This window comes from Nesoenas mayeri, assembly GCF_963082525.1.
Source record: "Nesoenas mayeri genome assembly, chromosome: 2".
Lineage (NCBI taxonomy): Eukaryota > Metazoa > Chordata > Aves > Columbiformes > Columbidae > Nesoenas > Nesoenas mayeri.
This window is the reverse complement of record NC_137543.1, coordinates 9,818,987-9,841,897: the sequence shown is the minus strand read 5'-3', so window position 1 is coordinate 9,841,897 and position 22,911 is coordinate 9,818,987. Positions and strand designations below refer to the sequence as shown.

The 22,911-nt window shown below is 41.8% G+C and overlaps 1 protein-coding gene across 1 annotated transcript in view; it reads left to right on the top strand.

The window, feature by feature from the left end:
• The window catches only part of TG (thyroglobulin), a gene marked incomplete at its 5' end in the record, with an annotated part of 161,899 nt that overhangs the window by 75,686 nt on the left and 63,302 nt on the right, over positions 1-22,911 (top strand). Inside the window, 5 exons of the mRNA XM_080339625.1 lie at positions 754-918; positions 2,695-2,917; positions 7,016-7,109; positions 13,283-13,442; positions 19,546-19,745. Coding sequence (XP_080195751.1) covers positions 754-918; positions 2,695-2,917; positions 7,016-7,109; positions 13,283-13,442; positions 19,546-19,745 — 842 coding nt within the window. The remainder of the gene's footprint in view (positions 1-753; positions 919-2,694; positions 2,918-7,015; positions 7,110-13,282; positions 13,443-19,545; positions 19,746-22,911) is intronic.

The window sequence follows — 22,911 nt, the reverse complement described above, 5'->3', positions numbered from 1 at the left end:
TGGTAGAGCCACCTTCCATTATCCAAAGTAACCTGTAGTTGTGGTGCGTGAAGGCAGATTAATTGAGAGCTGGGATGAAGCAGGAGTTGGGCTGTAGTAAAAACAAAGTGACTACTTTAATCAAGAGCCTGACTAGATGGCAAAGAGCCATTTAAATTCATATGACTGGAAAACTCTCAAATGCCACAGAGTAGTCAAATGATTGCTCCCACCTACTGCAGATGGACTTTGGAATGGTCCCATTTTCTGCAGCAGCTGGTCCTCACCTTATGAAAGTGAGCAGTGTAATTTTTTTTCCCTTTTTGCCATAACTTTTTGAAGGAGGATTTCTAAAGGAAAAGTGTTGGAAATCCACCTCTGAGAACACACCGGGACCAGTGAGAGGATCACTTTTATTATTCTGAAACCTTCCCCTAGGGCTCCCTGGAGACTGTTGGAATTCAGCTGAAGTTCTCAGTACTTTATTAGAAGATGCTATTCTTCTCCTAAGAGAAGTTCTCCTAAGAGCTGGGATACTGTTTCTCTTGCTGTACTGCTCCATTTAAAGCCAATATAACCTTTTGTTCTTTGGCTATTTTGGAGAATAATCTGGGAATCTGGGGACTTCACATCCCTTCATTCTGCTCTGCAGCAGAATCCTTGTTGTTTGACCTGTCATAAAAGCTTTCTTTTAAGTATCTTATAACAATGTCATACAAAATGCTTCGAGAATACATATTTACCTGCTCTTTTTCTTTGTGTTTCACCTTACAGCTTGTTCAAAGAACCAGTCGTGTACAGTGGTTACCCTGGAAATCCAGCCTTCGGCAATAAGATGTCTTTTCTACCCTGATACGCAGATGTGCACACATGGCCTGCAAGGGCACAGCTGCTGGGTTTTACTCAAAGAGCCAGCTACTTATGTCTATAGGAGACAAGGTACGAACAGGTTAAGACAGGAACTCAACCCTGGTGGGCTGTGCACAGTTCTCATCAATGTGTGTGAGGAAGTCCTCAGTAGGCATAAAGCAGTATGGATGTCTCTTAGTCATCCATTGCTGTTTCAGTTCAGTTACAGCCAAGTTGCATGGGAAAATGTCCCCAAACGTTTTTCACAGAAGTGCACAGAATCATAGTGTTATCATCTAGTATTGAAGCAGACATAGTAAAGGAAGTTGGGTCTGTAAAAGAAGTTTTGGAAAGTGCAGAATGTTAAAAAGGAACAAAAAAGAACATCAAGAAAAGTCCAGCTCCTTCTTCGTCTGCAGTAGTTGTTTCTGTGTGTTCTTCCCTCTAACTTCTGAGAATAACACCAAGCATGTTGAAATCTCACTGTCAATCGAAAGTCTTAAGGACCATCTCTGGAGAAAGAAAACAAACAAAAATGCCCCAAACCAAGATGAACTCATATTTTTAAGGAAGTGAAAATTATAAATAGATAAAGAGAAGTTGTGTACAGATGTAAAAATTCTATAGTTTGGCTATGTGCTCATTTTGAACTCTAAGTTTTTGTTGTATTTTTCCTTGATTTTTAAAAGATATTGCTTTATTTTGGTGTAATACTGATTCTTTCTTTTACTAGAAGTAATTACAAAAAAGGCAACAGTAAGCAGGGGAGGGAAGAGATATTTCCTTGTCTGCTCATTGATGTTTCTGTGAAGAACTGACAATCAATGAGAAGCTTCTAACTTAAGACTTGATGAGAGAATAAGGGATTTATCATTATCAAGTGAAGAAAAATCACAGATTGAGACATGAAAGCTAGACTTATGTGTTTTTAAATTTATGTATAGTTTTGATTTTAGTCACTTGACTTAGTATTTGATTCCTGTGTATAAATAAATAGTTTTAGGAGAGAAATAGTACCAGGTATCATTTAGCTGTGTTTTAACGTAAGGCATTATTGAAAAACTTCATCTTTGGATAGATAACTAATGATTCAGGTAATCCTTATATAGAAAAGAAAAAATTATATCAAACTATAACACCCTAATATTTCATAGTTTTCTGCAAGCAAAAAAAAAAAAAATTCAGATAACAATTACATTTGATGTCAAATGTGTAGATACTGGTGTAAGTTCTGTGGAATAAAATGGCAGTATTCACAGTAGAATATAAGGCAAGAGATGGTGATGAAAGCTGTACCATAAAGTCTGCAGCTTAAAGTGAGCACTTGCACTGGTGATTCCCGCTCCAAGAACAACAATCCCACATGGAGCTGTAGGGAATTTGGACATGAGTTGTGCTCATTGCCTTCTGTTGAAACTCTTTTATTTTGCGTGGTGAAACAGTCACTGGAAAAGGGGACTGAAGTGCAAATCTTTCCTGGTGAGAGCCCAAACCAGTGAGCTCTGTGGTTATCTTTCCTCTCTCTGACTTGCTGTAAACATTTAAATCTTTAACATTGTGCTTTTTAGAGTCGGGGGAGAAGGACAAGTCTGAAAATCTCTCTCCCTTTTTGTAGAAATGCTTAGATTTGTATTTTAATGCACTGTCTTATCTGGAAGAAGTGCTTGAATAAAGGTTTGGAAAGTTAAATGTTCCTATCCAGCAGCTAATATCTAGCACAGCATGAAGTATTTTGTATGTTTCATTTAAAGAAGTGAATTAGACACTTAACAGTTTAAAATTATGGGAAAATGGATTAATATTAATTTCTGAAATGGTACTAACTTGAAAAAGCAAATTATTTTTCCTCTATTCCCTCCCTGATAGATTTATTCCTGCCCATTTCTGAATCGGATTTAACCCCATCTGTGTACATCCCATCCCATGGAGATCTGATGGGCAAATCCCAGGTGATCCGCATTGGCTCAGAGTGGAGAAATATCAGCCAGTTCCTGGGGATCCCGTACGCTGCACCTCCCCTTGCCGAGAGGCGCTTCAGTCCTCCAGAGCCGTTTGCTTGGGTGGAAACCTGGAATGCTACTGCAGCTCGGTAAGAAACCCCTTTGATCATCTGCAGAAGTGCTTGTCTGTCCAGGTGTATGAAAATAACTGGAGTGATGACCATGGTATTCATGTCCTTTCTTGCAAAAGAACCTATAGGGTACATATTAATACAAGTTTGGGACTTTGTTTTGCAAAAAGAACAATTTCTCCATCTACATGTGAATGCATGCATGCACCTCAAGAAAAAAGTCAGATTCCAGTACATTGCCTTGAATCTATGCATAACCCCCCACCGACTGTCTGTTGTTAATCCATTTTCATTCTGAGGATTTATACAGGTTTTTATAATATTTATGAAAATACGTTTTTCTCCTGCTGAGCTGTACATTTGTAGACTATTTAATCAGAGGCATTTTAAGCTGTGAGCCTCATAGTAATTCCCTGCCTAGTAGTGTCTAGGACATCGAGCGTAAGGACACAGATAGTCTTTTCTGTCCAAATACTATTAAAAGGCTTGCTAAATGGCTTGGACAGAAATACAGAAATTGTAAACATTTTAGGTAAAACCTTAAGAGGAAATGAGTGCTAGGAACTGTATTAGCAGATGGACTAAATTTCTCGTAAGTCCCTGAGTCTAATGTTTCCCGTTGGCTGGTCCTGGCTCTCCAGAGCTGTACAGACATCTCTCGCAGTGAGTTTAGGTTGGAAGCACTCTATAGACAAAGCCTTTGTGGTCATGATTGTGTTTCCTTTACTCTTTCAGCATGAGTCTTAATTTTGTTGCAATGGGGAAGCAAAATGATGAATTGTGAATGTGTATTTCTCAATTAAAGAAAAGAGGGTTTGTGTGACAAGGGTGGTTGTCAAGAGGATGGGACCAAACTCTTCTCAGTGGTGCCCAGTGACAGGGTGAGGGGCAACGGGCACAGACTGAAGCACAGGAGGTTCCATCTGAATATGAGGAGAAACTTATTTAAGGTGCCAGAGCCCTGGAACAGGCTGCCCAGAGAGGTTGTGGAGTCTCCTTCTCTGGAGACATTCAAACCCACCTGGACACATTCCTGTGCGATCTGCTCTGGTGAACCTGCTTTAGCAGGTGGGTTGGACTGGATGATCTGCAGAGGTCCCTTCCAACCACAACCATTCTGTGATTCTGTGACACTACTTCGTATATTTGTACTGTGGAACATGAAAGACAGTGGGTTCCTTAAAAACAAACAAACAAAGCCAACCAGCCAAGCAACCAACCAAAAAAACCCCTAACTACCACCGCCACCACCAAAACAAAAACCACACACAAAAACCCCAAACAAAAACCCAACAAAACAAACAAGCAAAAACCAAGAAAACCCACAGAAAAACAACCCATTACAACAAATATAAATGCAGCAATGAGAAACAAGATATGAAAGTGGAGTGTTTTTTATAGGGTCTTTCTCACAGTGAATTGCTGTCCATGTAATAGAAACCAAACTACAGAGCACATGAAAGAGCAACCCATACTACACATGTACAGAGGAAACTGGTACACAAGAGCTGGTACCTCATCAGGTTCCTATCAATAAAAAGCAGACTGTTTCCTGACAGACATGAGGAGCTGCAAGGGAAAACAAACAAACAACCCAAACCAAAAACAAACCCCCAAATTAATAGAAACAAGAAACTGAGGATGCAGAACAGTGCAAAAGAGAGTCTGGTGGAAGGACTCAGTGAACTTTCTCTAGAGGGAGTTGCAGAAGTGAACATTAAAGCTGAGTTTTAGTGACCTGAGAGATTCTAAGGTAGCTAACATGGACCTGAAGTCTACTGAGATCCTTCAAGCCATGTAGTCCTGTTCAATTCCTGGTACCTGGAGTGGTCCTTATGTGGTTAGTGATGAACTACGTGAGCCTGCTGATCTGGCCAAAAGCTTACATGGTTAAGGAAATGACAGATTTTGCAAGAGAACTGGTAGAATGGTACCCTGCAGAGGTGCCATGAATCAGCATCTGCTTGGGTGGAAATACACCCTGAGGCTACAGATTTAGAGACTCATTAGCTCTGTGGAAGCTGTTTGGTCTCTCCATCACTCAGGACTTGTCTCCAGATGTTTCTAGCGAAGCCTGTGGTGAACCAAGTGAAAAGAGAGGTAGGGTTGTCTTGAGGAGTTGAAAGAGCATCTGGCCTTTGGTGGTCTCATCCTTCAGGTTTCACCTGAGTTGTGGAGGTGTTAAGAGCATAACCACAGCAGCCACGCAGCCTCGAGTATGTTTCAGGGATCTGGTGACACATGGTTCTTTGTTTGCTCAGGTGCACCATGATGTTAGGTTGGCACACACACCGTCAGCTCTTCGTGTCTGCAGCAGAAGATGTCTGCTAGGGCTTTGGTGAGATACATCTGCCCTTGTGGTATCTTTTGAAGATGTGGCATTGCAATAGAAGCCTGTCTAGGATTTTCAAAGCAATTTAGAGACTTCAATCTGCTCTTATCTCTTGAATTCTCAGTGCTTCCTTTGACCAGTGTAAAACTTGGATGTTATCTTGTATTGTTAATTTATGTTTAAAAAAGTAATTCTTTGAGCTTAGCACCATGGAGATGGACTTGCAGAACCAGAGGGACCTCAGTCTCCGTCTGTATGAAAGAGTGTTGACAACTATCCTTTTTATGACTCTGGTTGGGTGTCATGCAATATTTGTAAATAAGAAATTCATGTTAGCACGGTGGCATTACTGACAGAAGATAAGTATTTATTTATCAGCCTGGAACAGATAAAAGATTCAAAATAAAACCACCAGAAAAGCCCAACCAAACCAAAAAAAGCCGACAGAAACAAACAACCCTGTTGGAGTCTCCAGCTGCTGGATGAGCAGTGGACTTGCCTCAGCAGGTGGCAGCCTTTCCCCAGAGTGGGTCCTGGCATGAGGAGATCCTGGGAGCTGGAGGTGCTGAGGATCTTGATGAGTTGCTAAATAAAAGAGAGAAAAACAATTGCCATGAGCATGGGTGATGATTCCTTCTGCCCTGTGGAAAGTTGTATGATTTATAGCACTAGACCTGTTGTCCTGGCTGGGTTCCTACCTGGGAATTTGTATTTTGCCTGCCTAAAAGGGCTTGAGCAGTTTTGGTTGGAGATGATGTGCTTCTCTACATCAGTGTGACAGCTATTGAGTGATATTGCCATCCTAGAACCCCCCCTTATGGAAAGATTTTGTAGAATTGCATTGAATCTGGTTCTTTTTAAATTTCATTTTAAGTTTTTTGGTAGTTTTCTATTAAATTCTTCATACGTTCAATATAAAATTTTACAAAGGCATTAAAAATAATGATTTAGAAACAATTATCTGAGATATTACACTCTTTTCCATAGCCTCTTCTGGCTTCTTCCCTAACAACTTTAGATGCTTTTCCATAACTCATTATGTGATATAAATATGGTTGTGAAATAGAAGGAACTGGCTTGAAATTAACTTATATCTGAACTACAAAAGTCATCCACTTGGTTCTTGTCAGGGAGAGAGAACTCAAGTATGTGAATCCCATACAGATGATGGCCAGAAAATGATTTTCTGTATGTGGCTGCTTGAACTCCTATTGAAAGGTTACTTAAACATTGCTGGGCACTGTTAATGGTCAGCTATGACACTTGGAGCAAACAGATTTTTAAAATGTGTTAGAATTTTAAACTTACCATATTTTCTCACAGATCATTAAAAATTAAAAGAAATATAAATAAATGTAGCCTACATTTATTAGAAATTAAAATAAATAACTGGCATTTCAGCAAAAGAGTGGGTCACATAGGTGTACAGGCAATAGCGGGGGAGAACTGTGCCTGAGACACCCAGTCTTTCTCCCCTGACATCTGGTGCTGATTTCGTGCAGTTTCTGTAAAGCGTGAGTTTTTTGAAGGTTTATTTTCAAGTTCTAAGGCTGGTTTGCTGAGCAGAGGATTCTAGACATGAAAATGCAATATGTTTTTTGTATATGTGTGTACAAAGTAATGAATATGTTAGTAAGGTATAGGTAGGCATAGTTTTAAATATGATAGAGATCTAGAGATTTAAAGATTGTATAAACTCAGTGCATCAGAATACATGGAAATAGCAACAGTGGAGAAAGAGTACAAGCCTTTTTATTGTTATTTTTCCCAATTTGTGTCTCTAGGGCAGCTTGTTGGCAGCCAGGAGATGGAGAGGCTCCATCATATTCTGTCAGTGAAGACTGCCTATATCTGAACATCTTTGTTCCTGCCACCACTGTAAGTAGGAGTTGAGTCAAACTTTTTTGGTAGCCAAGCGTTGTCTCTTTTTAAAGTGCCTTTAATTGTCATGAACGATTGTTTTTTATGTGGTGTTTGCAAAGCCCTGCAAGGTTAAATTAGGCATTCTGTTGTTTGTATTGGTGCAAGAATATTCCCCATTGGCTTTCAGTGAGCTGTGTTTGGGTAACTGGGAGGGTAGCAAATTAAAAAGTTAGAAATAAGAGAGAGACAAAGAGGGAAACACAACACAAGAGGGAGGTGGCAGCAAAGGAGGAGGAATTAAGGACAGATATGGCAGTGTCCCTGAAATTAGACCATTTGACCAGGACACAATAATACAATACAACCAGTCACATCAACACCACCAGATGAGCTACAGCAGACCAGGTTCTTTTCACCCCCATCTTTACTGGTTCCCTGTTGAAATCCATGGGAGCTGTTGAGGAATAAGGGTAGCAAGAAATGCTAGATTCGTGCCCAACCCACAGGACGTAAAAATAGATGTTTTAAAGATGACTGGGCCGATGGTACAACCTGAAAAATTGTCATTTGAAAGCTCTTGAATTTCTTATTCTAAACAGACGTAAAATCAATTTTCAAGTTAGAGCCAAGCTTAGATGATTGGCCAAACCCCTGGGGGGCTTGGGATAAAGATGCTGAATAACATGTGAATCCTATTGAAGAGTGGGCCCAGAATACAAGAACAGAGATTTTCTTTCTACAGAACTGGTAAGAAGGTGACAGTAGTTATAATAGAAATGTATGAATCTGTCATACTGCTTGTTTGGAAAAAGCTGGGCTAGCAATCTGACAGAGGCACATGGAGTTGCTTGCAGGCCCTTTTAATCACCAGGAGGACCAGCAGCCTGTTCTGTCCCTGCAGCACCAGACTGTAATTTTGCCCTGAATACAGTCGTTGCTTATTGAAAACATCAGGTCACTGTCCCAGGCAGTTTGCCATCTCCGCTTAAGTGCTGCTTTCAAGCTAGCTTATTTGAAAGCATTGCATATTCTGCCATCTGATAGAATAAACAAGCTTGTCTTTTGTCCTTGGCAGTACTGAGAACTGAATCTCTCCTGTGTTTTGTAGAGGTGTAAGGTAGAAGTAGGTCTGATCAAGTCAATCAGTTTCACATGTGTAAGTCTAGCCCAAGAGAGAACCAAAACTTCTGTTTTTGCAGAAGTAGCTGGGAGCAGAAGGCATGGCATTTTCCTGTTTCTTTATTGTGGTGAGGTCTATTTTTTACTCACATACAGAGAGCTATAGTTATATATTTTCAGCCCATGGAAAGTTAAATTAGCTAGTAAATTCATAATATAAAATCTCCTGGAGAGCAGCAAGTACAAAAGTTGTCCAGAAGCATTTTGAGTCTGAACAAGAACATGGTGCAGGAACTGCTGCCTACCACCAAAGGACTCTTTAAGTGTCAAGGAGTGAAGAAGGTGAATGAGATCACCTCATTTTGCTTCCATAGCTACATGTGCCTCATAACCCTCCAAATAAAACTGGCACTTCTGAGGGACTTTTTTCCACTTATAACCATCACCACCTGTCACAGTAGCAAAGTTGTGCTTCAGCTTCGTTTGCAAAGGGTTCAAATGTGAGATCAAAAGCTGAAACTCTTCACTGAATAAGAATAAAAAGTGTATGCTCTCTCTTCCCATCCTCTGCAGGTGTTATTCCCATTGACCCAGGTAACTATAGCCTGGTCAGCCTCACCTCCATCCCTAGAAAGGTGATGGAACAACTTATCCTTAGCACCATCTCAAGGATAAGAGGGTCATCGGGGCAGTCAACATGGCTTCACCAAGGCGAAGTTGTGCTTGACCAACCTCATAGCCTTTTTTGAGAACATAATGAGGTGGATAGATGATGGCAAAGCAGTGGATGTGGTCTGTCTTGACTTCAGTAAAGCATTTGACACAGTCTCCCACAGCATCCTCACAGCTAAACTGAGGAAATGTGGACTGGATGATCAGGTAGTGAGGTGGATGGTGAACTGGCTGAAGAAAAGAAGCCAGAGAGTCATGGTCAATGGGACGGAGTCTAGTTGGAGGCCTGTATCTAGTGGAGTGCCTCAGGGGTCAGTACTGGGACCAGTACTATTCAATATATTCATCAACGACTTGGATGAGGGAATAGAGTGCACTGTCAGCAAGTGGCTGACATGCCAGAGGCTGTGCTGCCATCAGAGACCTGGACAGGCTGAAGAGTTGGGAAAAAATTGATGGAATATAACAAGGGAAAGTGTAAAGTCTTGCATCTGGGCAGGAACAACGCCAGGTTCCAGTATAAGTTGGGTAATGACCTGTTAGAGAGCAGTGTAGGAGAAAGGGACCTGGGAGTCCTGGTGGACAGCAGGATGATCATGAGCCAGCACTCTGCCCTTGTGGCCGGGAAGGCCAGTGGTACCTGGGGTATATTAGGAGGGGGGTAGTTAGTAGGTTGAGAGAGTTTTCCTTCCCCTCTACTCTGCCCTGATGAGACCACACCTGGAATATTGTGTCCAGTTCTGGGCCCCTCAGTTCCAGAAGGACACGGAACTGCTGGAGAGAGTCCAGCGCAGGGCAACAAAGATGCTGAAAGAAGTGGAGGATCTCCTGTGTGAGGAAAGGCTGAGGGAGCTGGGGCACTTTAGCTTGGAGAAGAGGAGACAGAGGGGTGACCTCATTCATGTTGATAAATATTGTAAAGGTTTAGTGTCACAAGGATGGAGCCAGGCTCTTCTCAGTGACAACCAATGATAGGACAAGGGGCAATGGATACAGACTGGAACACAGGAGGTTCCACTTAAATATGAGAAGAAACTTCTTCTCAGTGAGGGTGACAGACACTGGAACAGGCTGCCCAGGGAGGTTGTGGAGTCTCCTACTTTGCAGACATTCAAACCCACCTGCACACCTTCCTGTGTAACCTCATCTGGGTGTTCCTGCTCTGGCAGGGGGATTGGACTGGATGATCTTTTGAGGTCCCTTCCAATTCCTGACATTCTGTGATTCTGTGATCATTCCTGCTGCACTCAATTATTTACAGAGTAATTTTGTACGGTAGTGTAAGCACTTGAGGTTGCCTGGCTCAATAGAGTTTAAATGTATCCTTGCCAAGTGGCTCATTAAGTGTTTTGCAGAAGTATGGAGAAGATAGTTCTGAATATCATGAAGCCTTTCAGACTTCCATCTGGCTTGCAGCTTTCTGGTGGATGCTAAACTTCACTCGCCTTGGGGATTTGCTCATGGGACCTAAGCCTTTGCAGGCATGAAACCATGGTGGAGCTGCTGGGCTCTCTAGAAGCCATTTCCCCACTATCTAAGCCGGGGAGCCATCTGACCATGTACCAGCTGGAATTTTTTACAGTGGAACAAGCTATACAGAGAGGTTGTGGGGTCTCCTCTGCAGACATTCAAAACCTGTCTGGACGCATTCCTGTGTGATCTACTCTGGTGAACCTGCTTTAGCAGGTGGGTTGGACTGGGTGATCTCCAGAGGTCCCTTCCAACCCCATACATTCCATGAATCTGTGATTTTACACCTCTAAGTGTGGTTGTCTGCACTTTGTTTGGAGCAAACCCCTGCACTTGGCAGTAGCAGTGTGGCAGCTGTGGCTTGTCTGTGAGGAATGTGCTGGCCCCACACTGCCCGGCTGCCACGTGTGCCCCACTGCAGCCTGACACTGGTGATGCCACATCTCAGCCTGGTACCAAGGGACTGACTCCACCAGGCTTTAGTAAAGATCTTGTGTTTCTTCTTCCTCAGGGGTTTGATTGCAGTGGTTGGTTGATTTTTGTGTGAGAACAAGGCTTGGAGGAAATTCACTTCTATTCAAAATATGTTACCCAGCAACTAATCTATAGTAAAATATTAATTAGCTACCAAATATATATATGATGATTATGACATGAAATATACTGTGAAACATAGTTCACTTACATTATGCTGTGCTCTTAAAATGGCTAATAAGAGCTGGGAAGGCAATTACATTAACAGCTTTAATCTATAATGCTCAAATCCATGAGTTCTGAAATTGAAATCCCTCGAGATTAAACCTCAAATTATTTTTCATAATATTTTACCTTTATGTGGGAATGGGATCTGTCATTGCTTGATGCAGACTAGAAATGGGAATGCTGCATCCAGACACTTGGCACTAGGCACAGCCCCAGTGCTAAATTGTCCCCCAAATTGCTCCATATCTGTTGCAGCAGGCTTTGTTTTGTGGTTTTTAACTTTTATGTCCTGTCTTTGCCTTTCTTAAGCTTTTCATCTCTACAGCATTGGGTAAAGTCACTCAGCATAATGTAATATATAACTTAGAGGGCAGCCGGAGGTCATGGTGCCATGCACACTGAGAACACATGGGAAATGCCTAGTTTGAACCTCAGGCTTAACCGTGCTGAGCTGAGGGGACTGAGCAAGCTCAACGTTGCATTTAATACTCTTTTAGCTGACATGGCTCCATGTGGTTGTATTTTAGAATGAATTTCTATGTGAAAACAGATTCTTCCATTTTTTTTCTTTACCCCCATCTCTCTCTCTGTGCTGCATGTGGTGCAGAAATGGGAACTGGTGACCAGGCACTATGAATTAGGCAATTTCTATTCAGGAGCAGAAGTTCCTGTGAGAGAGCAGCATTTTTTTTTTAGTGCATGCAACTTCTGGGGTTCTCTTGGTAACACTGTCTTGTTCACAAGAAGGCTCTGATGTGATTCTCCAGTTAGGTGTGAAGAGTGCATGCTATCATGACAAATTAGGTGCAGCTGAGGAGATTTTGCCTCCTGTCCTGTAATTTTGCAGAAGGCTGCAACCAGCACTTCTCTGCTGCTTCTCCCATACAGCCAGTTGCATTTTTGCTGGAGACATCCTTTGCCAGAGCAGATGGGACTGCTGTGTTTAGCTAAACTCCATCCAGAAAATAACAGCAGCAGAGCCCAATGCCCTCTAGCTGCAGTTAAAAACAAACCTCAGATGTACTTTGATGCTGCTGCAGAGGCCACCGGCCCTTCTTTGAAAAACACCTGCAGCTGCCAAAGCACGAAGTGGGATGGGAGGGTGTGTGTGACCTGCTGCTGAGCAGAAGACAGAGGAGCCTCTTTTAGGATAGTCCTAAAGTGGGCGATGAGGGATGGAAGTGCTGAACGGAAAATTGAGGTTACACTTTGAAAAAACCTTTGTAGCATTGGGGCAAGTTATTCTGCTTTTTGCAGTGGAAATCAAAAAAATTAAAAAAAAAAAGGAAAAAAACTTAACAAGCCCTCTCTGTATGTTTCACTGGTATGTATTCTGAGTATCATCTTATCAGAGCTGTAATCTGGTAAATGCTGAGGTTTCCTGGGCAGTTCTGCTTTCATGCTGGTCATGCAGCAGCAGCCGAGCTGCAGCCCTGCTCTATGTGCAAAGGGGGTCCACAGAGATGCGGTGCTACTTTTGGGTAAAAAACTCAGTTTCTGCACAAAATTGTGTGGCTTGGATCTGCAAGGAGTACTCATTTTAGCTCCTTCCCATCCCAGGAGTCCCACTGGACTCTCTCAGGGCAGAGACTCTCTGTGCTTCATGAGAAGCGAGTGTCTCCCATGCAGAGACAAAGTCTTTGCTGCAGGACCCTGTATTTATTAATATCTAGTAGGGGAAAACCTGCATGGGGATTGAAGGAGCAATGTGAGCTCTTGTCAAGTGAGAGTTTTGAGACGAGGCAATGTTTAAATGCTGAAGGCTGGGGAATAGGAAGCAGCCCTGCACAGCTATTGAGGTAGTCCTGCTCAAGATGAAGCAACCAAAGAGGCCTTCTTCTTCTCCTGTTTCCCAATTGTTTGAACTTTTCCTGTGTGTTTGTCTAAAGCAGACATGTTACAGCAAAGACAAGCCCATCACATGCTCAGTGGCCAGGGCAACAGGATGGGTCTGCCTGGAGCTCACCTGGAAGAGCTGTTGGCTGGTGGAACACAGTGGTGCCATTAAATCCTGGACACAGTCTTCTCTTTAATGGTACACAGATCAGTGTGGACAATTTAGCCCTAGGATTTCAGACCGATGGCCAGATATTCTTTTATTATGGTCACTATTAAAGAGCTGTGAATGGCTTAGATAATTTTAATGGGGAAGATGCTTGTGTTCTCATCAGTGACTTACAAAGCAGTTGGGTACAGGAATATTAACCTGGTTGTTGTCACGACAGGTCAAAAACATGTCAGTGCTGCTGTTCTTCCACAACGGAGGGAGTTACAGTGCTGAGGCAGGAAAGACAACCATAGATGGATCATACCTAGCTGCCATCAGTAACATCATTGTGGTGACCGCAAACTACAGGGTCGGTGTTTTTGGCTTCCTTAGTACTGGTAAGTCATGAATTTCTAGGACAAACACAACTATGGGCTAAATTACATCCTATAACACTTCTGTTTATATATATTTCTTTAAGAAAAAAAGAGGTGTGTTTTTGTTTTTTTTTAATTTGAGAAACATGTATCTTTCACTGTTTCTTTTGTGGGAGGGAGGTTGAGGGAGGGTAAGGGTGAGGAAATAGCCAAGAAATTATGGAGACTTGATCTGAAGAGAAAGGAGAGAGACTGGAGGCAAGGGCACAAGGAGGAACAGAAGCCAAGTATCTATATCAAAGCACTGGCTAGACTTCTGTTTGCAGATGAAACTGTGGATATTGGATTTTGTAGACAGGTTTTGAAGAAAGATTAGGCATTAAAATTCCTGCTAACTACAGTTGCCTGTCGTTGTAGACATGGTTTTCAGTGTGTCCAACTTCCAGCTGTTCCATCTGTGAAATTTTGCTAATTCTCAATTATGCCCATGTCAGAGTGGGGAAGAGGCAGGGAGAGATAACTGCAGGTTGCTGGTAAGAAGGACATGAAAGTATGGAAAGTACAGCACCAAGATAGTTGGTTGGTTCCTCAATAATTCAGCCCAACTTCTCTGAAGGACTTGCCATGTTTAATTTCAATTCTATTAGCTCCTTTCACTGTCTTGAATGTGACCGAATGTTTGTAAGTTTCCTATTTGCAACTCTTACCCATACAGTAGTGTAAAGGACACTTTTGCTCTCCTGTTGTCTAATAAAAATTGCCATTAAAAATTATACAAATTCCCATTGCATATAGGATTTTATGTTGTGCAAAAAGTCATCTAAACATGAGATTGCACTGTCATGTTTCCCTGCTTATCTCTGGGATTTTTTCATTTTAACTTTTATTAGATTTGCCTGTTTATGCAAGTAGGGACCACTTTTCCTTCTACTGTCTTCCAGTTCTGTCTGGGGCAGGGGAGCTCGAGGAGAGAAAATGCAACAAGTACAAGTGGAGCTCGGGCTCATCAGTCTGGTGGCAATCCTTGGCCTCTCTAGTGGATATTTTGGTACCTTTATGACCTTTAGGAGGTTATATTCACCATATTTGGAAATACCAGATCCACATACTTTGCCTCATGACTCTTTTGAGTATTTACTGCTAGTGACGCTGGGTCGATTTTGTCTACTTTGAGGTTGTAGCAGCAGCTCTTGGTTATTGTTTCCCTTCTCCATTTTACTGTTTTGTTCAAAGCTCACTCCCAGCCAAGCCTGTTTTTCATTCAATAACTAGAGAGCTGGCACTGCAACCTCCTTATTCATTTAGATATGAAGTTGGTAATAGGTGTATCTGAGGAAAGAATCAGTTTTCCTCAGTGCGAACCGGATGCTTATGAAAGTGATACCATGGTTTTGTTTAGGCTAGAGCCAAATGCAGTGGGGATACGTGCTGTGAGAGCTTCCATGACGCAGCACTGCCCACGCGTTACCCACCAACCTCCTCCGGCCCTGTGAATCTCACCTGGGTTTCTTCCTAAGTGGAAACTTCTAGCTGGGCTGAATATTATGTAGCAGTATTTATGTGATGGTCTATAATTTAGGGATCAGGAGAACTCTTCAGCCGCTTTTTCATAGACATGTGGACAAATGTCCCAAAAGGTCAGTGCATGAGCTGAATTTGCATTTCTGTAGACCTTCAGATAGGGGTGGTTCAGTGCAAGTAGGGAGTATTTGGGGGCCCTTTCCTTCTCTGTACTGTGACCTGCCAACAGGGACAAGTGCAGTCTTTCCTGGCCTCTTCCCCTGTGGGAAATCCTTCATGTGCATTTGGGGAAATCCTGTTGCTTCAGAGGGAAAGGGAACAAGTAGGAAAAGCTCTTTGCAAGAGTCACTGGAGCAGGCTGAGCACCACACTCATGGGAAGCCCTAAAAGTTCCTTCAGTGCCTCATTGCTGTCTCCCCTGCGTCTCCTTTAGTCCATGTGGGGTGATGAGCTGTGGTGTGTCTGTACCAGGCTCCCGGTCAGAGTGGGTACATACCCATCCTGGTGAGCAATGCTCCCACTGCAATTTCTCTTATTTGATCCACCACAGGCTGGTGAAGCACCTCTGACTTGTAGAATCATGGAATCATTTAGGTTGGAAAAGTCCATTAAGATCATCAAGTCCAACCATTAACCTAGCATTGCCAATTCCACCACTAAACCATGTCCCTAAGCACCATGACTCCCGTACATGACCAGTGGCCACAGGGGTTTTTCAATGAAGGTTGTCAAACTGGGTCAAATGCTAAAAGAGTTTTTCTCAAACTAAATCCTCAGTGATATACCAGGGATGTATCCATTCTTACTGAAACGCTTGGATGAATGCTGGTCCTCTGGGAGTTTTGTCATCAGTTTTCCTATCACGGGGCAGGAGCTCACCCTTAACATTGTGGGGATGTTATTAGCAGGACTGTTAGGAGGCCCTGAAGTTACAAACAAAAGTTATTATCTTCTGAGCTATATCATTTCATTGTACAACTCAATGAAGTGCTGAGTCCTCTCCTGTTGCTTTGTTATAAATTGCAAAACTAGAACTGAAGGAGTTAAATTGAAATTTTGGAGGAGGAAGGGCAGTGAAAACACTATATTTTCTTAATTTTTTCTTTATTCTTTATTCTTTTTTAAAAAAATTTTTGTTTTACAGGGTTTTTTTTGCCTCTCATTGACACAGGGCTCTTGCAAGCAAAGAGCTCTTATTATTTTAAGTATAAAAGATGTTTAATTTAATTTACTGCACCCATTAATGTTGCAAAAAGTGATGCACATTCTTAATAGTGCCTTCACCTCTGTCTTTGTACACAGAAAATTTAAGGTGAATTGCCAGTGTTATGGATGGCAAGAGTGTGGAGAAGACAGTTATGTTTTTAGGCTAAATTCTTTAAAAAAGTCCATGAAGTCATATAAAACAGGATGATTTTCATGCTTATATTTAGCACTATTGTTCCTCTCCAGTTTAGTAATAACAGAAATGCATACGTTTGTCATTGCTTCCTTCTGGACACCAGTTTTTTTTCATTCTCCTGTGGTCCCCAGGAACGTGATCTTTTCCTGCAAAATTTCTGCTTGTGAGATTTGTATCCAGGCCTATCACTCAAACAGTGAAGAAGATTCCTGGCAGAAACATTTCTTTTGGTCTAACTACCATGGATGTCTATGCATGTCTGTGCCTGCATCTGTTCCCCAGTGTGGCACATTTCACAACCTGGCTGTGGTTTTGCCAGGGCAAAAGGAACTAGTTATATTTCCCTTCTTGATCTTGTTGTTTAGTGTGCTGGCAGCGAGACGCTTTGTGTGGCTAAACCATTGACATGGATTTCACTTCCTCTGGGGAGATCTCATGAGACTTGCAGCAAACCCTTGAAATGAGGTTTGCTTTTTAACAGAGCAGAGACTGGATTTATTGCTGGCTTGAGAATCCTGAGAACTGGTCATGGTCTGCAGAACAAACTCAAAAAGCCCTAAAAACTAAAGTAGGGAAAGTTTTTCCTCCATTGCTTCACTGCTGTGTCTTGGCCTGATCACCTGAAACTATGACTATAGGTGGAAGGTTGTAGCTTCTGGAACCATTTAGTTCCCGGATGTCCTACTGAAAAGGCACTTACAGTGATGGCTGATGTGATGTGGGTATCTAAGATCTGCAAGTCTATCAATAATCTGGTCTCCTCTGTATTCTATTCTGCTGCTTAAATCATTCTCTGTGATAACCTAGTAATTCAACACAGTAGACATATGGATACCTGCTACAGGATGGATGATTTTGGTTGCTCCTTACCTGAGACGAGACTTACTTGTCCACAAAGTGTCAGCTTTTTATTCCACTATCTGTTCATTTTGATTCTCTAGTTTCTGAGCGGACCTTTACTTTAAAATTCTGCTATTTCGTCTTGGCAATCAAAGAAACAAATAGTTTCATCTGTGTTTCTATTTCTGGATTTTCTGTCTTGTGTGTGTGTTTTCTTTCCTTCAAGCTTTGTGGAGAAATTAAAATAATGAAAAATGAATGGCTCATTGTGGATTAAAAAGTAGACAGTGAATAATCTTTTTCTATTCCTTTCTCAGGGACTATGTAGGAATTACTTATTTCTGCTTCTGTTGGTACATAATTAAGCTTGCCTAGGGATTTGCATCATTAAATGCTTTCAGCGTTAGTTTCCTATTAATCAAAGTTTCACATTACCACTGGTTGGTATTGAACAGAAAGTAGTCATTTCAGTGATGATACCTAACCATGGGGAGTACACAATTATTATTATTATTGTTTTTTCCACGGGAAAAAAAAATATGAATACATATAATTCATCTCTTTACCAGTTAGACATAGGTCAATATCAAAGGATATACGTTAAGATATTATAAATTAAAAATAATATCTGTACATTTGTAAAGAAGTGCAAGATGATGTGACTCATAAATGCTTGGTCAGATAGGTAAGTGTAAAAGGGATCTAGAAAGCTGCAATTAGGTGTACTCCAGGGAAACAGTCGACTGAATTTGGCAAAAGGACTGATTTTTTGTTTGCTTTTAATTAATTTTAAGATGAAACTACTTATTTAGAAAAATAATCTAGTGACTTCAACTTATAGCATTTGAGCCTAGATTCATATCTCCTGTCATGAGATGTCCAAATGAAGGTTAGAAATTTAAGTACTATTTTTCTATAACCAAGACAGACAATTAGGCACCAGTGGACATGCAGTTGGAAGAAGTGCTAATTATATTAACTTTCTATGAACTGTCATTTCTTGTATTTTTGTTAACTTGCCCTGGTCTTGTAATGAAATACGCTAACACAGTGTTATGTGGCTTGTATAAAAAGCTCCTGCAGAATGGTATGTAGAGAGAAGCCAGAAGGCTGCGCTGTCATCCAGCGAGACCTGGACAGGCTGGAAAGTTGGGCGGGAAAAAATTTAATGAAATATAACAAAGGAAAGTGTAGTCTTGCATCTGGGTAGGAACAACCCCAAGTTGCAGTATAAGTTGGGGAATGACCTATTAGAGAGCAGCATAGGGGAAAGCGACCTGGGCGTCCTGGTGGACGGCAGGATGACCATAAGCCAGCACTGTGCCCTTGTGGCCAGGAAGGCCAATGGCATCCTGGGGTCTATTACAAGGAGGGGGGGTTAGTAGGTTGAGAGAGGTTCTCCTTCCCCTCTACTCTGCCCTGGTGAGACCACATCTGGAATATTGTGTCCAGTTCTGGGCCACTCAGTTCAAGAAGGACAGGGAACTGCTGGAGAAGGTCCAGCATAGGGCAATGGAGATGCTGAAGGGAGTGGAACATGTCCCGTGTGAGGAAAGGCTGAGGGAGCTGGGGCTCTGGAGCTTGGAGAAGAGGAGACTGAGGGGTGACCTCATTAATGTTTACAAATATATAAAGGGTGAGTGTCACGAGGATGGAGCCAGGCTCTTCTCAGTGACAACCAATGATAGGACAAGGGGTAATGGGTTCAAATTGGAACACAAGAGGTTCCACTTAAATTTAAGAAACTTCTTCATGGTGAGGGTAACAGACACTGGAACAGGCTGCCAGGGGGGTTGTAGAGTCTCCTTCTCTGCAGACATTCAAACCCACCTGGACACCTTCCTGTGTAACCTCATCTGGGTGTTCCTGCTCCGGCAGGGGGATTGGACTGGATGATCTTTTGAGGTCCCTTCCAATCCCTGACATTCTGTGATTCTGTGTAATGTTCCATTACTTTTAGTTGCATCCTACCTCAAGTCTGGGTGCACAATATTTTTTTCAGATAGAGCACAGAGCTCTCTACTCTGGCTTGCATCATGCTTATAATATGAAACTTTTAGTTGTTTGGGTAAGGAAGTCTTAGAAAATATCTGATTAATTCAGAGGCTTATTGAATAAGTGTACATGATAGCTGTAGCACTGAATATTAGCTTTTTAAAATTCTTGGTGCAGAAAAAACTGAAATAGAATCTATTCGCATAGTGATGACCTTAGAAGAGACCACTTCAGTCTTTTAAGCTTCTGTGCCAGTTTTGTCAAGGTTCAGCTGCAAGGGCTGCTAAAAATGTAGCATTTAATCAAAACTTGAGATGTTTATAGTTTTATTTCTTTTCAGACCTCTTTATTTATTTCCCACAACAGGTTCTTCTGAGGTGAGTGGAAACGCTGGCCTTTTGGATCAGTTGACAGCTCTGACATGGGTGCAGCGGAACATCGCCAGCTTTGGGGGAGATCCAAGCCGGGTTTCTTTGGGAGCTGACCGTGGTGGGGCAGATGTTACCAGCATCCACCTGCTCACGGAGGCAGCAGATATGGGCCTCTTCAGGAGCGCGTTGTTGATGGTAAGTCCTTTTCCTGCCACTTTGGTGACTTTGTGAAAGGATGTTGTTGACAGACGTGAGGATGTTGCATCGTGTGGGTGCTGGTTTTATTTCATCCGTACCTCGGCAGCACTAATAGGGCTGTTATTGCTGTAGTTATTTTTCTTCTCACCTGTGACTGTGATCTCCAGGAGCTGGGTGCTTCACAAGTATGTACAAGAGATGTGCCTTGGTGATTGATTTAGTCATACTAAGAACCTGGTTTTCGTCACTGTGGTTTTTGGTGTATTATATAAATAGTCTTGTTTCGTAACTTATAGGTACAACAGGTTAGTTTCCATTCCATAAATACGGTTGTTGATCAGCAGTTTTTAGACTCTAAAACTGAAGAGCCAAACATCCGCATATTTCAAATATCCAATCTCATGACATATTTAATTTAAAAGAAAAACAAGTTTCAGAGAAAGAGTAAAAATCCATTTACCCACGGACTTGTTTGCTATCAGCTTGGATCATTTTTAGAGTCACCCCAAGTGATCCGTATTTTTACAGCACTTCCCGTGTCAAATCCTAGGACTCTGTGGTCAGCTTTGTCAGCTTCATTACTAGCATTGATCTTTACAGCCTCAGATGTGAGTGCTCTTAAATGAGGCTTAATCTTCAGTGGAGATTTATAAATCCAGCAGAAATGGTACTGGGACAAAATGCTCTCTCTGCTAGCAGTGTTTTCTTGGAAATGTGAGCAGAGGAACAGAATTCTAGGTCCAGGAAACCTAGTGCCCAATTAAGTAAAATCTTGCCTTGAAATAATGGCATCTCTATTTATGACTTTATTTTCTCTCAGAGTACAGTTTCATCCTCCTCTTTCTCTGAATTCATAAACCCTTTACTGACACAGCTCAGGATGTGGCCTTGTGAAACCTGTAACAGGGTACAGTATTAGTAGTTGAGCAACTGATGAAAGGGAAATGCAAGGACCTCTTTGCTAATCATTATTGTTGGAGTGTATTTCCACATTACATCTTTTCTTTTATAAAATAGGTGTTGAACTCCTCCTTTCTCCTACAGCAGGATAGCAAATAGTGGAAAACAGTGGCAAGTGCAATGAACAGGCAGGCGCATCAATTCTTCCAAATAATCTAGGTTTTGTAACAATAATTTTCTTCCTGGGGACTGTGCAGACGACTGTCTTGGCAAAAGTAGGATCTCCACTCATTTCAAAGTAATGTTAAGTATTTATCCTTACAGTGTCACAGTGGATTCACTCTTCTTGTGAAATGCAGTGATAAAATAAAAAGTAAGCAGTAATAGCAGTGACTTGAAAACATGAAATAATATATATATATATATATATTTTTGTAATGTGATGGTGCAGAGTGCAACTGTTGGTTCGCTCAGTTTTCTCAGATAGGCCTCTTGTAAAGGAATGCATCTTAATTTTGATCCAAGACACCAAAATCATAGAAACATAGTACCATTTAGGTTGAAAAGGCATTTAAGATCATTGAGTTCAATCATTAACCTAGCACTGCCAAGTCCACCACTAAGCCATGTCCCTAAATGCCACATCTGCAAGTCTTTTAAACACCTCCAGGGAGGTACATTCAAGCACTTCCCTGGGCAGCCTGTTTCAGTGCCTGATAACCCTTTCGGTAAAGAAGTTTTTCCTAATATGTGATGTAAACCTCCCCTGGTGCAACTTGAGGCCGTTTCCTCTTGTCCTGTCACTTGTTACTTGGGAGAAGAGACCAACAACCTTCATGCTACAACCCCCTTTCAGGTAGTTGTAGACAGCATACTTCTAATTTTGCTATTAAAAACAGAGGTGCAGGCAGACTAAGAATCACAAAATTGAGAATATATATCAGATATAGCTTTCCTGAGGAAAAATCCCATGAAGCAATATATTTTTTTTGCAAAAGTTAGTTTTGTGCTCGTTTGGTTCTTTGTCATACGTGGTCTGGTTTCTCAGCAGGCAAAGAGGTGTGATGTACGAAACTTTCTCTACAAGAAGATATGCACCTGAAATTGCAAAATGTCTTTGAATTTCCTATGTCTGTCATATAACAGATTTTCTTTGGAATAGATCTGTAAAAAGATTTTACAAAATCAGTACAAAGCTGTCATGAGGACTTTTTATAAATTATTTAGTCCTTCACTAGTATGATTACGAAAAAATAATCTCAGTGATTATGGTCTTGTTTTGAATCACTTAAAAGCATTAACATGGTATTTTGTTTAATCACAGAATCACAGAATGTTAGGGATTGGAAGAGCCTTTGAAGGATCATGTAGTACAACCCACCTTCTAAAGCAGGAACACCCAGAGCAAATCGCACAGGAGTGTGTCTAGGCAGTTTTGAATGTCCCCAGAGAAGGAGACTCCACAACCTCCCTGGGCAGTCTATTCCAGTGTCTGTCACCCTCGCTGTGAAGAAGTTTCTTCTCATATTTAAGTGGAATCTCCTGTGTTACAGTTTGCACCCATTGCCTCTTGTTTTACCGTTGGCTGTCACCGAGAAGAGCCTGGCTCCATCCTCGTGACACTCACTCTTTACATATTTATAAACATTAATAAGGTCACCCCTCAGTCTCCTCTTCTCCAAACTAAAGAGACCCAGCTCCCTCAGCCTTTCCTCATATGGGAGATGCTCCACTCCATTATCTTCATTGCCCTGTGCTGGACTCTCTCCAGCAGTTCCCTGTCCTTCTGGAACTGAGGGGCCCAGAACTGGACACAATATTCCAGAAGTGGTCTCAAATCATTAATCTTTGGATTAATTGATTTATTTACCAATGCAATTTGGATGTAGAAGAGTGGATTGCATTAATCGCTTGCAGGAGACTGTGGAGGACAGATATGTTAGGTGTCCCCTCCAGGGTATCAGGAGCAGAGCTTCCAGGCTTTCCACACCCAACACAAGGGAAGATTGCAGGTCTCTCCTGGACAGGTCAGACAATGGTGGAAAAAACAGATTTATTGCCCTACTGAAAACTACTGTAATCAGGTGTCGGGCTGTTTGACATGGAGCCTAAATACTCCCCATCCTATGCTTATCTACCATCATATCCCCTTGCCTACTGAAGAGAAGACACAGGGGGATCTTATCAATGTATATAATTACTTGAAGGGAGGGTACAAAGAGGATGGAGCCAGGCTCTTTTCTGTGGTGCCCAGTAATAGGAC